The sequence below is a fragment of the Canis lupus genome, chromosome 25 (assembly GCF_048164855.1).
Source record: "Canis lupus baileyi chromosome 25, mCanLup2.hap1, whole genome shotgun sequence".
Classification (NCBI taxonomy): Eukaryota; Metazoa; Chordata; class Mammalia; order Carnivora; family Canidae; genus Canis; species Canis lupus.
The window spans coordinates 15,005,498-15,021,188 of record NC_132862.1 but is presented as its reverse complement, the minus strand read 5'-3'; the positions used below and the strand labels follow the sequence as shown (position 1 = coordinate 15,021,188).

General features: G+C 34.2%; 1 protein-coding gene across 4 annotated transcripts in view; it reads right to left on the bottom strand.

Moving 5' to 3' along the window:
- Positions 1-15,691, bottom strand: part of CPNE8 (copine 8) — a 316,677-nt gene that overhangs the window by 106,420 nt on the left and 194,566 nt on the right. For all 4 annotated transcript variants that reach the window (XM_072798389.1, XM_072798390.1, XM_072798388.1 and 1 more), the window contains 3 exons: positions 12,448-12,550; positions 11,495-11,552; positions 5,872-5,945 (listed from right to left, as the gene is read on the bottom strand). In XM_072798389.1, coding sequence (XP_072654490.1) covers positions 5,872-5,945; positions 11,495-11,552; positions 12,448-12,550 — 235 coding nt within the window. The remainder of the gene's footprint in view (positions 1-5,871; positions 5,946-11,494; positions 11,553-12,447; positions 12,551-15,691) is intronic.

Below are 15,691 nucleotides of genomic sequence, written 5' to 3'. Positions count from 1 at the left end.
ATTGTTAATAGTTTTTTATTTACATTCACATCAAACATTAAATACAAGGACTATCCTTCTCCATTTAGCCCTATCAAATTTAAGTACAATATCAGTTGTCTTCTAAGTAATTCCTGGCCTTTTTGTTATTTTAAAACACCCAATGCTTCAACTCCCCAGCAAATGCTATGAGATGTGCTAATTTTTTTTATTGAAGTAAATTAAAATTCATATTTAAGAAATTGATGCTCTGGGATGTGAAAACTCAGATTCACAACCACCCTTCTCATAATACATGCAGTTCTACTCATATTTAAAACATGTTTATAAATAATGAGCAAGAAAGAAATCTTAGTTTTCAGCTGAAGAGGAAAGTATACACCACATTTAACTTAGATTTGTTCAGTGGGGCCACAAAATCTGCCTTCCTCTTGAATACTGGGGGACCTTGCCCCCATGGTGAGAATCACTGCCATAGCGAGTTCCTGTTATTAACAGGCGTATACCTCATCCGACCTGTGTGCTGGGGGTGGACAAAAAGTGTTAAGAACTTTCTACTCAGTAACCTAAATTATCTAAACCTTTCCCACAGGACATTCAGCTCTTCAATCATTTCACAAGGAACTTTTCCTAAGTGAGAGATGAAAATGACAAGTGACTTCATTTCCTTTACCTCTTTTTAATGTCAAATCTTACAGCTGTCAGGACAAAATATGCCCTCTATAACATTATCGCTCATATCCTTCCACGATCATTTTCCATTCAACTTCTCAGACCACTCTGATTATTGTCTTTTTTTTATCATTCATTTCTGATCACTGTACTGGGGTTCAAAATAATGCTCACATATTTGTGGGTAAGTGTTGTTCATTGTCCCCACAAATTAACTTGAACCCTTAAAATGTTCAATCTAAAGGGATAAATCAGTTTTTACTTTGCACTGATTTAATACATTCATCTGAAGAATGCCAATAAATGCATTCTGTTCTGTAGAAATACACTATATCTTTGATACTCTACATTTTTATTATTATCATCATTATTATTATTATTTTAGCATCCATCTAATACAAGGAAAATGTTCTACATGGCTGCTCTAATGGCTAGCTTTGCCTATTTGTGAAAACAAGTTTTGAGTCAGTTTGGGCAAATGGACTTTTAGTTGCTGTTCTGCTCAATTTTACTTGATTGTTCCTACTGTGCAGAACTCCATTAGTGATTTTCAAGTCTCAGCCTTCAAGGTTATTATTCTCCTTTTAATGGAAAATATGATTTAAATATAATTTTTAAGAAAATGATAGGCTAGCCAACAGCTGCATGTAGCCAGTGAAATGACACTGCATTATACACAACGGCCAATTCATAGCACAAACAAACAAATAGAAAGTCTTTACATATATTGATCTAAGAAAATAACTCATTTAAGTTTTAGAATAACAACCATAGGATCTCATCTTGCTTACTTTTTATACTATAGTCATGAGATTTAATCTTGAGGCAATGAATATAATCACACATAAGGCTGACTACAGTGTCCCATGTCAAGGTACAGCTACTATGAAATATTGACATAAAAATGCCTTTGCACTGGACTATGCCAACATACTATCTAATAATAATAACTAATATTGGAATTATGCATTTATTGAGCAACTGGTAGGTAACAGGTCTTCTGCTGAAAGATTTATACAATATCTCATTAAATTTTTATAGGCATGTTACCCATATTTTCAATTTATAGAAGAGGAAACTGAAACTTAAGAGAGTTTAATTAATTTAGATCAGATACTTACCAGCATCATTCACTATTTGAACCTAAATTGACCTAACCCTGATACATGAACCATTATAGTAATATGAAAAGGGAAATAGATTTTAACAATCTGCATTAAAATATTGGCTTTTATGAGACGAGATGTGTTATAACAGAAAGATTGCTGCTTTTGGAATCGGAACTGTTAGAAATTTGGATCTACCAATTTATGACCTAAATAATTTTGCACAAGTTGTTGTAAGTTTCCTTGTTCATTAATTATTACAAGACAAAAAGTGACCAATATTTTGAGGAAGATATAAAGTGGTTTGTGAATAAACTGACAAAGAAGGGAAATTAGTTCAGGGGTGCGGAGAGCACTTTGTGCAAGGCTATATAGTGGGAACTTTCAAAATGTAGGATTTCAATCAGCATGGATAAGGAAGAAGCATATTCCAGGTAAAATAATAAGAAAAAATAAAAATAAGAACAATGGAAATGTGTGATGCAAAGACAGTTGGTAGTCCTGATTATCTAGACAAGTGTGTGTGTGTGTGTGTGTGTTTGTGTGTGTGTGTGATATTAGGTAAAGAGGAAGATTAGGGTCTGGTCATGGAAAATCTTATGTGTTTAGGTTTTAGAATAAATTTATACATAATTTTTGTCAAGAATTTTATAATCAGACATTTTAAAGTTAAATCTTGACTCTATTTCTTATTAGCTACATGACAACAGACAAGAAAAACTGAACCTCATTTCTTTCTTTCTTTCTTTCTTTCTTTCTTTCTTTCTTTCTTTCTTTCTTTCTTTCTTTCTTTCTTCCTTCCTTCCTTCCTTCCTTCCTTCCTTCCTTTTTCTCTTTCTTTCTCTTTCTTTCTTTCTTTCTTTTTCTTTCTTTCTTTCTTTCTTTCTTTCTTTCTTTCTTTCTTTCTTTCCTTTCTTTTTTTTTTTTTTTTTTTGTAAAATGTAGTAGTCAAAGTACCTGCATAAGGTCAAGTAAGGATTGAATGAAGTGATACTATAGCTCTTAGCCTGCCAAGCATAAAAAGAACTAATAAACGACTCAATATTATTATTATATGAGGAAGTTGGAAGCTACTTAAGGTTTGACATAATAATGAGAACTCCATCCAATACCCTCAACTTTCTGCAGAATCTCAGCTACCTTTGGCCTTTGTTATTATTTGCAGCCTTAGGCTTTTGTTTGCCCACTTAAAAAAACTGGGTTCCATTTCCAGTGCATTAACTTGATTTGCTTCAACATATAAGAAATTGGAAGTAATGAAAAGTTTAAAAGAGCTTAAACAGACCCTATTTTCTGGTGATATTTTAACCAGCAGTATTTACAGCATCAATTGTGATGGCTTAGATATTTTCTGATGATGGAAAGATTGACAGTATTGTCCTTGGTGTGCCCTTATAAATCACTATTCTAAATATTCTAGAGTATTTCTATTCTTGAAAATAAGTCATTTAAAGAACATTTTAGTGGATGGTGGAACTTGGAAAACTGTGATGGTGGAATGTTTTTTATTTCTTTTAGATGGGGGAGGGGCAGAGAGAAAGGGAATCCTAAGCAGGTTCCATACCCAGTGCTGAGCCCAATGTGGGGCTCAGTCTCACAACCCTGAGATCATGACCTGAGCCAAAATCAAGAGTCAGATGTTTAACCTGCTTAACAGACTGAAGCCAACCACATACCCTTGGGATGCAGGAATGCTTTTAAAACCTTACTTCAGGTGAGAGAATATGCTAATTCTTCAACACAATATAATATGTAAATGGTTACCCAGTTTACTATTGTTAAAAGACCAAACCCCATTTAGGAACATCTCTGTGAAATTAGACCAGGGTCTATCAAATTCCCTTAACTAAATGTAGGCATGTAAGTCAAGATGTCACAGTCATTCAGGAGGCTACTAATTCTCTGGGGACATTTTAATTTCCTATTCAGTATCTATAAGATCTAATGACTCTCTCAGTTCAACTTTATGTAGTAAAATCCCTTGAGTATTTAGTTACATCCCCAGGAGTCTTCAGGATATTTGGGGATCTCAGTGTTACTGTAAGGTGGAACACTGGTCTCAAGAGACACTGGTCTCTTCTTTCAAGAAGAAACATGATTATATGAATATATACCTTATACTGATAAGTAATAAAGCATTTTCATGTGCTACTTCCTCTGAGACTCACAACATCATGAAAAGAGCAGAGATGAAAGAATTTAAAGTCTAGAGATAATGAAATGAAGTCTCAAAGAGATTTACAGACTTGTTCAAGATCAGTGTAACAATATTGTAATTTCAGAGATCTGGGTCCAATCTCAATATTCTGCCCAATGTAGTATATCTGTTGAGAGACTAAATACTTTCATGATCAAGGATGTTTTTATTATATAAATGCTAATAGGCATGACTGTTGCTTGTCACTAGCAAAACAGATCATCCCTCTCAAAGGAAATCTTAACAATGCAGGCAATTGTAATTACCTCTTCCAGAAAAAAATAGTAATAAGTTTCCCTTTAGAATCATGGTGATGCTATGAGACATACGGCTGCTTCTACCGATTTTGTAAAAATGCATTACAGTAGCAACATAACACATTCCAAAGAACTTCAAATTCATACTTCCCTTCAGTAATTTGATTTTTTGGAAACTATGAGTCAGGCATTATGAAGAGCTTTTAGATAAAGTGTAATTACTTAGACCTATAATTATGCTAATAAGGTTAAGGTGAACAATCATGTGTCTAATTATGAAAACAAAACACCATGGGATACTTAAATAAATGGCCACATCATCATGTTCCTTTTCTCAGCTGCTTTTAACCTAATCATTCATGTGTGTGTGTTTTTCACTCTACCAAGAACATTAAGTTAAAAAGTTTAAATCATATTTATTTTCTTTTAAAAAACTGTTATACAGATGTTTCTATTACAAAATTTAATTTTGCTGCCTAATAAAGTACAATGCTTTTTAAAATCTTTATCAACATTAATCTTTATATTAACATATTTATAGATTATTTTATATTTCTTCCTCAAATTATTTTAACCATTTTTGGTGGTCTTTTACTGAGTTCTATTTCAGAAATGTTTTTATATACATGATCTTATTTAATCTTTACAACAATGCCAAAACACTGAAATTTAGAAAACTCATTCAAGTCATCACGGTGGATAGTTCGGGATTTGAGCCAAATTCTGCAATGTTCCAAATTCCACGGGATTCTCTTAATGACTGTTTTTTGGGTGAATATACAGGTTTTTATTAAGAGGATAATATTAAAGTCCATTATTTGCTCCTTCAAAATTTTTATAGCATGTGTTGAGACCTTTGCTTTCCTACTTTAAAAAGTGCACTTCACAGCTTTTTTTCTCGTGTAGAAACCTAAAGGATATGGAAACCTAATATGTAGCCATTTAGTTGAATTAACTGCTTGCTTTCAATAATAAATTTGAACTATATTGATTGGTTGCTGATTTTTTCCTTCTATTCACTCCCTGAATAGTAGGCTTTAGTTATGTAATTTTTCTTGATTTTAACAACTGTAAGTTATATATGCTATATCAATTATTATGTTATATTATATCATGATTATATATCATATATCATCTACATATTGCATTCAAAATTATATATAATTTATATTTTAATATAAATTTCTATATTTACATATAATTATAAGATCTATTTCTCCACTTTTCTAACTGTAATCTAGGGAGGAAAATAACAATATCTAAAGTTTTAGTTTGTTACCACTAAATTTATTTACACTGAAATATAATCAGCTGTCTTAAAATATATTTAATCTTTTCTGAGGACTGAACAATGAATAGATAAGCAGTATTAAAAAGTCTGTTATATTTCTAGTCTCTAATTTTACCAAAGATCTCAATGATATTTTCTGGTAATATGAAAGTAGGAAAAGACATATACTATTTTATAAATGGTGAACCTGAAATATAAGAGAGTGACTGGGTACTTTATTTCAGGCCCTACTTGCCATGCATTTCATAGAGAATCAACCAACTAAAATAAATAAAACCTAAGAGTCCTGCTTTCAATGTAATTTGTTTATTTACAAATCAGAGCTGACATGTTCCTCACAATGAGCAAAATAATTTCCAAATTTCTTACCTGTACAATATCCCTTTCAGCGTATTTTCCCCTGGAAGAAACTCTTACATCATCTCCATCCAATTCAACCATTGCTTGAAAATAAAATAAGACCATTTATTCAGTGCATTTCATCCATATACTCTAACAATGTAGGTGACAGGAAATCAAGATGCATGAAGTAGCAATGCGTCCCATGTCAAGGCAGAAAGCTTGTTGATCCCTTCACCTCCTCAGTCATTCTGCCACAAAACTTGACTGAGTGAAAATTTTACAAATGAAGAAAGCTAGCCCAGACTTCATGTGACCCTTTGAAAGATGGAAGAGCCACTGTAGTATAGGTGTATCTCCCCATCTCAGAGGTTCTCAATTCTGGATTGTATACTTACGTGACTGGGCAAGTGATGCTAATCCATTCCACTTTTGTTGTCTTTCCAATTTAAGAAAGGTGGCACTAACCTCAGAATTTCCAATAACAATTTGAACTTTATTCTCATTGAAACTACAACAAAGCTGTCTATCCATATTGCCCAACTTTGACTGTATTTAATGGATTTTAAAACAAAGAGGTATTTGCTCTGCCCTACATGTTTAGATTAAGTATGATTTTCTGAAGTGTGATTTTTTTTCTTAGTTAAATAATCTCAACATCACACAGATCAGCTGGTATTTGTGAATATTGTGATATAAATGGACAGCTGGTAATAAAGTAATGTTATGCTGCAATTAAGAGCATTTTCCAGGGTTTATTAAGTTTTCAGTGAGAATTCTCCAAATAATTAATTACACGAAGAATGCTAATTTGTGTTTAAAGTATAATTCTATTACTGATAATTCATTTTGTATACACATGACATTCACCAGAGTCCAGAGGGCCACTGGTCAGAATATAATCCTCAAATTTCCGTTACTGTCTTAAGTGTTTGGATAATGCATCTGGGTTAAAAACATTGTTTTAAATTTTACTTTTCTACACATATTCATGAGTCAATTTCTGAGCTGAAACATTGATAGTGCACATAATTGATAGGGCCACTACTCAGTAATTTGCTTAGATATACAATATATGCCATAATTTAATAAATATATATTATCAATAGTAAAGAAATTAACTTATTGAAAATACAAAAGATCTACAAAACAAATAAGCAAAGAGAAAAAATAAGAGAGAGACAAGGCAAGAAACAGACTCTTAATTAAAGAGAATAATCTAAAAAAATAAAGAGAATAATCTGATAGTTAAAAAGGGGAGGTAGGTGGAGGGATGGGTAAAACAAGTCATGTGGATTAAGGAGTGCACCTATCATGCTGAGGACCAGGTTGTAATACGGAAGTGTTGAATCACTACACTGTATGCCTGAAACTAATATTACACTGTATGTTAACTAACTGGAATTAAAAAGAAAACAAAGAAGAAGATGAAGTAGAGGAAGAAGAGGAACAAGAAGGAGAAAGAGAAGGGAAGAAGAAGGAGAAAAAGAAGAAAAATTTTTTTTCAGAAGATCTATTTTTCTTCCATACTTATTAGAAATGTGAATAGGAGAAATCATGCTCAAATACTTCTAATAGTTAATTCCTTTCTTTGGTTTTGTTTTGCTTTCAAATTTTTCATATGACTGAGATATAAATGCACAAGGATCATGAAAAGCCAGCAATTGCAGGAAGTTCTCCTTCACTCAAATAGAAAACAAGAATTTGATGATCATCCGTGTCTCACCTTCCACAATCCCCTACAATTTCCATCAGCCTTTGTGAACGTTTCATTCCAAAGAAGGCAGATGACAGTTATTCAGGAAACCATGCATTAGAATGGGAACCTCTAAACTATCTCCTACTTTTCAGCATGTACTTTGAGTTAAAATGCTGCAGGAAGCAAGAACTGGAGGCTATGCTTTGAGAACAAGGAGAAAAGACACAGGATAGAAGCAGTGGAAGGGTCCTATTGACCCTTCAGGTTTTCACCTGCTCCCAGGGAGCCTGAGACTGAGCCCCAGCTCCCCACAAGTACTTGTCTTTGGAAAAAAAAAAGTTTATAAGAGAGAGAATTATACCTCTTTCTGTGGGTGGGAAACATAATGAAATCTGAACCCCTTCTATTTCTTTTTTTTGTATATTTTTTATTGGAGTTCAATTTGCCAACATACAGTATAACACCCAGTGCTCATCCTTTCAAGTGCCCCCCTCAGAGCCTGTCACTCAGTCACTCCATCCCCCACCCACCTTCCCTTCCACTACCCTTTGTTCATTTCCCAGTTAGGAGTCTCTCATGTTCTGTCTCCCTCTCTGATATTTATATTTTCTCTTCTTTCCCCTTTAATCCCTTTCACTGTTTTTTATATTCCCCAAATGAATGAGACCATATAATGTTTGTCCTTCTCCAACTGACTTGCTTCATTCAGCATAATACCCTCCAGTTCCATCCATGTTGAAGCAAATGGTGGGTATTTGTCGTTTCTAATGGGTAATATTCCATTGTGTGTGTGTGTGTGTGTGTGTGTGTGTGTGTGTGTGTGTATATATATATATATATATACACACACACCACAGCTTCTTTATCCATTCATCTTTCGATGGACACCGAGGCTCCTTCTACAGTTTGGCTATTGTGGACATCGCTGCTATAAACATCGGGGTGCAGGTGTCCCGGTGTTTCACTGCATCAGTATCTTTGGGGTAAATCCCCAGCAGTGCAATTGCTGGGTCATAGGGCAGGTCTATTTTTAACTCTTTGAGGAACCTCCACACAGTTCTCCAGAGTGATTGCACCAGTTCACATTCCTACCTGAACCCCTTCTATTTCCATTTCTCCCCTTCTACTAACTCAGATCAAAGCTGGTAGCCCAACGCTGCTTTAATTTGACTTTTTTGCCTTTTAAGGATAAAGAAATCTGCCTTGAGAAACCCTTCTTTTCAATAAAAGTGCTTAATGGAGGAGTGAAAAATCACAGAAAGTTCGAAATTGTTCTTATTAAAATACAGAAGTGAGACTTTTGAATACTCACTAATCTAATAGTTTATTCTGAATTCCTCTACCTCAAAGAACAGATGACAAGATACTGCCTTTCTTGCCCAGGCAAATAATGTCTTTCTTGTTAAACATGTATAGATGTTGATTTAGGTGGTTAACTGGTAACTTGTTCAAATTTTATCTGTCTTATCCTATGTCAGTTTATGTTTGTGATATGATATATAAACGTACTCTACGGTAGATCTGAAAGTGCAGAGAGAAGGGCTCTTCTTAATCGGACAACACAATCTGAATGCAAGTCAAAGATTTTCTATATGACACATGAGTATCAGCCCTTTTCTTACTAGCCACAGAGAGAAGAGAGGTATTTTGAGAGGAGAGAAAAAAAATAGAGAAGCATCTATGTTTCCTAGTGAAATAGTCCACTTTCCTAGTACTGGCCTGGAAGAGTTTCCTTCCTATTAAAAACTTGTTGTCATGGTGAAAGCTACAGTCATGTGTCCCAGGACCCAGACTCCTCATCCCCATGTTTGCCAGAGGAAAGTGTCACTCTAATTCCCAGGAAGGAATTCGACTGGGAAGGCAACTTTCCTCTTTGCCTATAATCCTCACTCCCTTTTTCCAAATGGAAAGAGGACTGACTGATTCGTGGGATTACTAAAATGAAGAGAAGGGATGGATTTTGAAATCCTTCTCATTAGGAGCAGCCTATCTTCAGTTTGAATGTAATTTCTCCCTGTGCCATGATTAATAGGCCAGGCTCTGCTGTTGTAGAGAGGAGGCCAGGAGATAAGGCGGAGGTCATTTATCCTTGGCAGAAAAATAGTGACAAGTCTGATTCTGTGCAGAGGTTAACCCAAATCCTCCAAATCTGCCTTGTTAGTAATAAAAACCTTATATTGTGGTCTCTGTCTGAATGATTCCTTTTTTTTCTTTTTTTTTTTTTGTCTGAATGATTCCTACACATTTTTTTTTTTTCCAGTTTGGGAAGTCAGAGAAGGAAATGATAAATTATCATACCTCAGAACCCTCATAAATAATTCATTGGGAACAAAACAAATGAAGAAAATAAATAGCTATGGCAGCTGGATGAGGGTAGTACCCAAAAAGCTGTACCTGCTGCTCTGAAGAGAAATATATGACCAGAAATATACACCAGGAAGGGGCAGTGGTTCTGTAGTCACACATGATGTGTGCAGCTCTTGAGGAACAAGTGAACTAAGGTTAGGTCATACACCTAACCACAGACTTCCCCAGGAGCCAGAAAGACCTGGGATCTACTCAATGAGAGGTGCATCCCTGAGGCAAAAGCAAGTCAGTAATGAAAAGAAGGCAGGAGTTATTTTACCCTAGCCATCAGTGAAGTTCTTGAGTCACAGTCTATCACTGATTAATGCAGATGATCAAGCACATGAAGCATTAACTAGAAAGATCTCTCTTAGCTTTCTTGACTCCAGAGAGGTTGTCTCAAATTCATGCCTGAAGCACAGTGCACACAGATGTGAATATTCAGAGACCGAGAAGATATTAACAGAAGCAGCAGCAGTCAGAGCTAAATGACTTTTGCTTTAGACATTGGAAGATTCTAATAATGCAAAGCATGACCAATCAAGCATTGAATCGAAGAAAAGGATTTCCAGGGTCAGCAATATAACAACTTTGCCTGTGGTGCTTTCCCTGAGACTGGCAGATCTATATACTATCCTCATGGAGGTGGTTCTGGTGGTTAAACAAGAATCATCCCGGTGATGATCATAGTGTAATTAACCACGTATGTGCCTAACTTAACCCGTAATTACCAAAGGTTGTTCCAAATATTCTAAAATTATTCTCATTTCCACAGCCCCAAGCTAAATAAACCGTCATTGTTTACATTGTCAAAACACTTGAACCAGGTGAATGCTATGTGATCATGCAGTTGCCATCCAGCATAGAGTTCTCTCTGAAAGAATTCACCAGATGACTGGGAACAGATCATCCTTAAAGAAGTTTACCCAGATCACTAATTACACAAACACCTGTCACTTAATTGTCATTTAAACAAGTCCTGAACCCAAACAGAGAATTACCTAGTCACTCAATTTAGCATAATTTTATAAAGTGTCATTAATTCTCAGATGGTCAGTTCCATTTTCATTTTACTTTGCTCTTTCATACGACAGAACTTATACATGTCTGTCAACTAGCCAGTGTCTGAAAATCCATTAAAATAGCATATTATGCTTGTGTTAACATCTCTCTTTGCAACCTAATGGTTTATTAATTTAGGGTTCATCCTCAAAGGTTTTAGTGAACCCATAGTGTATTTTGCCCAGGGAACAACAATTCAATTTATCACTCTGTCAGTCATAAAAAAATATTATTTTGAGGTACAAACTATCACTAATGGAATAGAAAGCTACATGTTGAATTAATCTATACAAAAGAGATAATGCTCTTAGTGTATTTACCTCTACTAGTTGAGATCGTCAGAAGACGATCTTTTCATTTGCTCAACTAAACATAGATTTCATCATGAGATATCCATCTTTATGTGTATATGTACATGGACATTATATACAGATCCACATTCATATTCACATTCTTATATACAAAAAAGAGTGATAGAACTCTTAGAGCACAATGAATCAGAGTAAATAAATTCCCATGGAATAGTACTGAAATTTTATTACTCACCATCAAATTCTGCTGGTCCAACACCTACTATAATTATCGACATTGGAAGTTTTGAAGCCTTCAAAGAAAATACACAATTAGTTCACAATTAAGAAATTGAGTTCTTAAGAAAATAAAGTTTAAGAAGAAAAAACTATACTGCTTTGCTATTTTTTCAAGATGTTGACTAAATAGGCTTGGACATATTTGAAGTTAACACAGAATAATATGCTTGATTTTACTCCTTCTTTTTGAACTCTGTACACACACTTATTCAGTGAGACATTCTTCAGGAATGACCAGCCTTGGACAATATAAAAAATAAAAAGTATTTCCCATCTGCTTTCACTTGCTATTCTCAGCCAAGATCTTCCTAAGCTGATTTGGGTATCTTTGGTCACTTTATTCATGTTCTCTCTCCTCTCAAAAATCATTCAGTTGCTAAATGGGAGAAAAAGGTACTCTATTTGTGAAGCAGTGATACCCTACTCTACCTCATTAACACCCAATGGATACAAAAGCAATTTTCATAGTAAATGAGTGAATAAAAATGATAAGTACAGAAGACTGATGAATCACTGACCTCTACTTCTGAAAACGATACAGTATATGCTAATTAATTCAATTTGAATTTTTAAGACAAGAAATACTCTGTACAACTGTAACATTGTGTATAAGTACATTCAACTAGTAGAGGTAAATACACTCATGGACATGAAAGTGATGCTATTATTTATCTTTTTTGGAGAGGGACATAAAGTTGTTACAACTCAGTTATCCACACCGCTCAGGTTAGTCCTTAAGGATTAATGAATGGTACTTATGCATTTGAGTTGTCTGGATAAAGTTAAGAATGCAATCAACTGCAAAGGCATGGGCATTTTGTTTCAGTATTAAGTAAACCCTGCTTATTCAACCTAAGTAGCACCAAGCTGTCATTTAGCCACCCCCAAGACTGAATGACCCCTACTCACATTGACTATGGACTCCTTGGTTTGAGCCATATCCGAGATAACACCATCTGTCACAATCAGGAGCACAAAATACTGGGAACCATCTTTTACAGAAGAGGCATATCTAAAGCAATGAAAAGATAAAGAATACCATGGAAAATAAAACAGTTCTTCTGTACGTGATGGTTGCTAAATAGAATTGTGATAGTCAACAAACTTTTAATCTCAAGGAAATATTTAAGCATATGCTAGGAGTCTATATTATGCAAGCTCTCAAATAATACATTTTTCTGAAATAGCACACTAGACTAACAGCCATACTGCTGCATGCCAGCACACAGACATGCCTATCTGCCTTGGAAATTCATTCACTAATAATAGGTGAGCTGGATGTGGATATGTTGAACACAATAGAATGGATATAGCTTTCAGAAACAGATATCCTAGCTAAGCAACACATTATGTGTATGATCTTCAGTAAATTACTTAAGCTATCTAAATTTTGTTTCTTTGCCTTTAAAATCAAGATTATATACCTCTGCGTTGCTAATAAAGAAACTGCATGCATGCTACTCAATATATAATATAGTTTTAGAAATGGTAGCAATAATCATAAATGTTTTTTGTTTTAAAATAGATGCAGGTGATGGTTGCATATCATGGTGAATATCCTGAATGTCACACAACTAAACTTCAAAATGGTTACTCTTATGTGAATTTCATCTGAATAAAAAAATTTCAAAGGAAGAAACACTTTTTCACATCTCCAGAGTTCAAGTTCTTAATATTTGTTAAACTGCTGAAACAAGGGGAAAAGATACCAAACAAAGACAAAAATTAGGTATATAATAAGAACATATTCTAGTACTTAAAGTTTATCAGAGTTCTCACCAAATAATAGTAATTTACAGGAGAATTTTATGAATGTTATATTTTATTATATCTCTTTTTTCCATTGTGTTCTACATTCTGGGTATCTAGATTATATTCTCAACAATAATAACCTTTATGATTTTTAGTATATCATTAATATTCAGGTCATGTCTAGTAATAAGCAAACATTACAGTACTCTTAGGAGATAATAAAGAAGACTTTGGTCTACTTCGGTAAAAAAAAATCATTGAGTATTTATGTATTATAGAATCATAGAAAAAAAGCATCACAGAAAAACTGGGTTCAAGAACATGTCCATTGATTACCATAAAACTCCTTCATAATTTGAAGTACCCAAAGGGATCAAGTTTGAACAGGTCAAGGACAGACCAATAGCATAATATGACAGGGAAAACATTTCTTGGAGAGCAAAATTAACAACCATATGGACCAAAAAAAAAAAAAAAAAAACTTTGCCATAGACTAGAGAAACTAGTAATTGTTCATGCAGCTAACAAAATGGTAATTTTATAGACAGATCAAGAGGTTACAGTTAGTGGCATGTTCATATCCTATGAAGATGGTGTTGAACTGGTTCCACAATGTACAAGCCAGTTCACAATATTGAACTGACCTTCAACATTAAAGAATTTATAAGTGTGATGGTAACACAGTCAATGAAAAACAATCCCAACCGGATCTGAGACTATTTCCTATTTCATGATTAACTTTTTTCTTAATTAAGGAACTCAGATAATCTCCCTCAGGTATGCATTTTTTTTTTTAACTTTTAAGTAGCCATTATTTTTTAAAAAGCATTTCTTACTATGCTTCAGAAACATAGGGTTTTATATTTCATGTGATTAATGAAAGGCCATAAATTGTAGTAAGAAAAGCTTCTACGAGTACAAGAGTGTGGCTTTTCTGCTTTCCTTACCAAATGATGCTCTTAACTGGCAAAATCTTACCAGATTTAAAAAGTTAAACATTATGCATTTCTATAAATATTACTTCAAGTGGCTTAACTGATTTTGGGAGGGGGAGCGTATTTATTTTTATTTTCTTTTTTTTTTAAAGATTTATTTATTTATTCATGAGAGACACAGAGAGAGAGGCAGAGACACAGGCAGAGGGAGAAGCAGACTCTATGCAGGGAGCCCGACATGGGACTCGATCCCGGGTCTCCAGGATCACAGCCAAACCGCTGCGCCACAGGGGCTGCCCTTATTTGTATTTTCTTTCAACACTTCTGATCATCCATAAGGAAAGTCTCAGTTGTTACATATTTTTTCCAGTTTTATTGAGGTATAATTGGTATACAAAAAACCCTACATAATTAAGGTATATGGTTTGATGAATTTGGACATATGTAACATAAATTCATGTTACTGTCAAAACCATCAAGATAACAAATATACCATTTCTAAATTTTCTTTGTCTCCCTTATATGTGTGCACATGGTAAAAAAACAAACAATTGACATGAAATCAAACTTCTTAACAAATTTTTAAGTGCCAATATCTTATTGTTATCCAATGAGTATATCTTGGCTGTTGTGAGTAATGCTGAAGAAATCTCTTTGCGATCCTGATTTTTAATTTTTGTGGATGTATACTCAGAAGTGGGATTTCTGGTAGCTCAGTTTTTGTTTTTTGAGGAATGTCTATGCTGTTTTTTTCATAGCAGCTGCACCAATTTAAAATTCCCACCAACCGTGCACAAGGGTTCCAATTTCTTCATATCCTTGCCAACACTTGTTATCGTTTTGACTTTTTGATTATAGTCATGCTAACAAGTGTGAAGTGATAATGATAGTTCATTGTGGTTTTGATTTGCATTTCCCTGATGATTAGTAACGTTGAGCATTTTGTATATACCTGTTGGCCATTTGTATGCCTTCTTTGAAGAAAGGTTATGCCAGTCCTGTGCCCGTTTTTAAAATCAGATTAGTTGTATTTTTGCTATTGAGTTTTAGGAGTTCCCTATATATTTTGGAAATTAATCCCTTATCAAATATATAGTTTGCAAATATTTTCTTATACTCCAAGGTTGCCTTTTCATTTTGTTGACTTTTTTTGCTGTGTAGAAACTTTGTTTCGACGTAGTCCCACCCATTTATTTTTGCTTTTGCTGCTTGTGTTTTTGGTGTCATTCCCAAGAAATCATTGCCAAGATCAATATCAAGGATTTTCTCTATGTTTTATTCTAGGAGTTTTATCATTTTGGATCTTATATTTAATCAATTTTAACTTTTGTGAGTGGTAATATAAGGATCCAATTTCATTCTTTTTCATGTGTATATCCAGTTTTCCCAACACCATTAAAGAAATTATCCTTTCCCTATTGTATCTTCTTGACACCCTTGTCAAACATCAGTTGGCCATACACCTG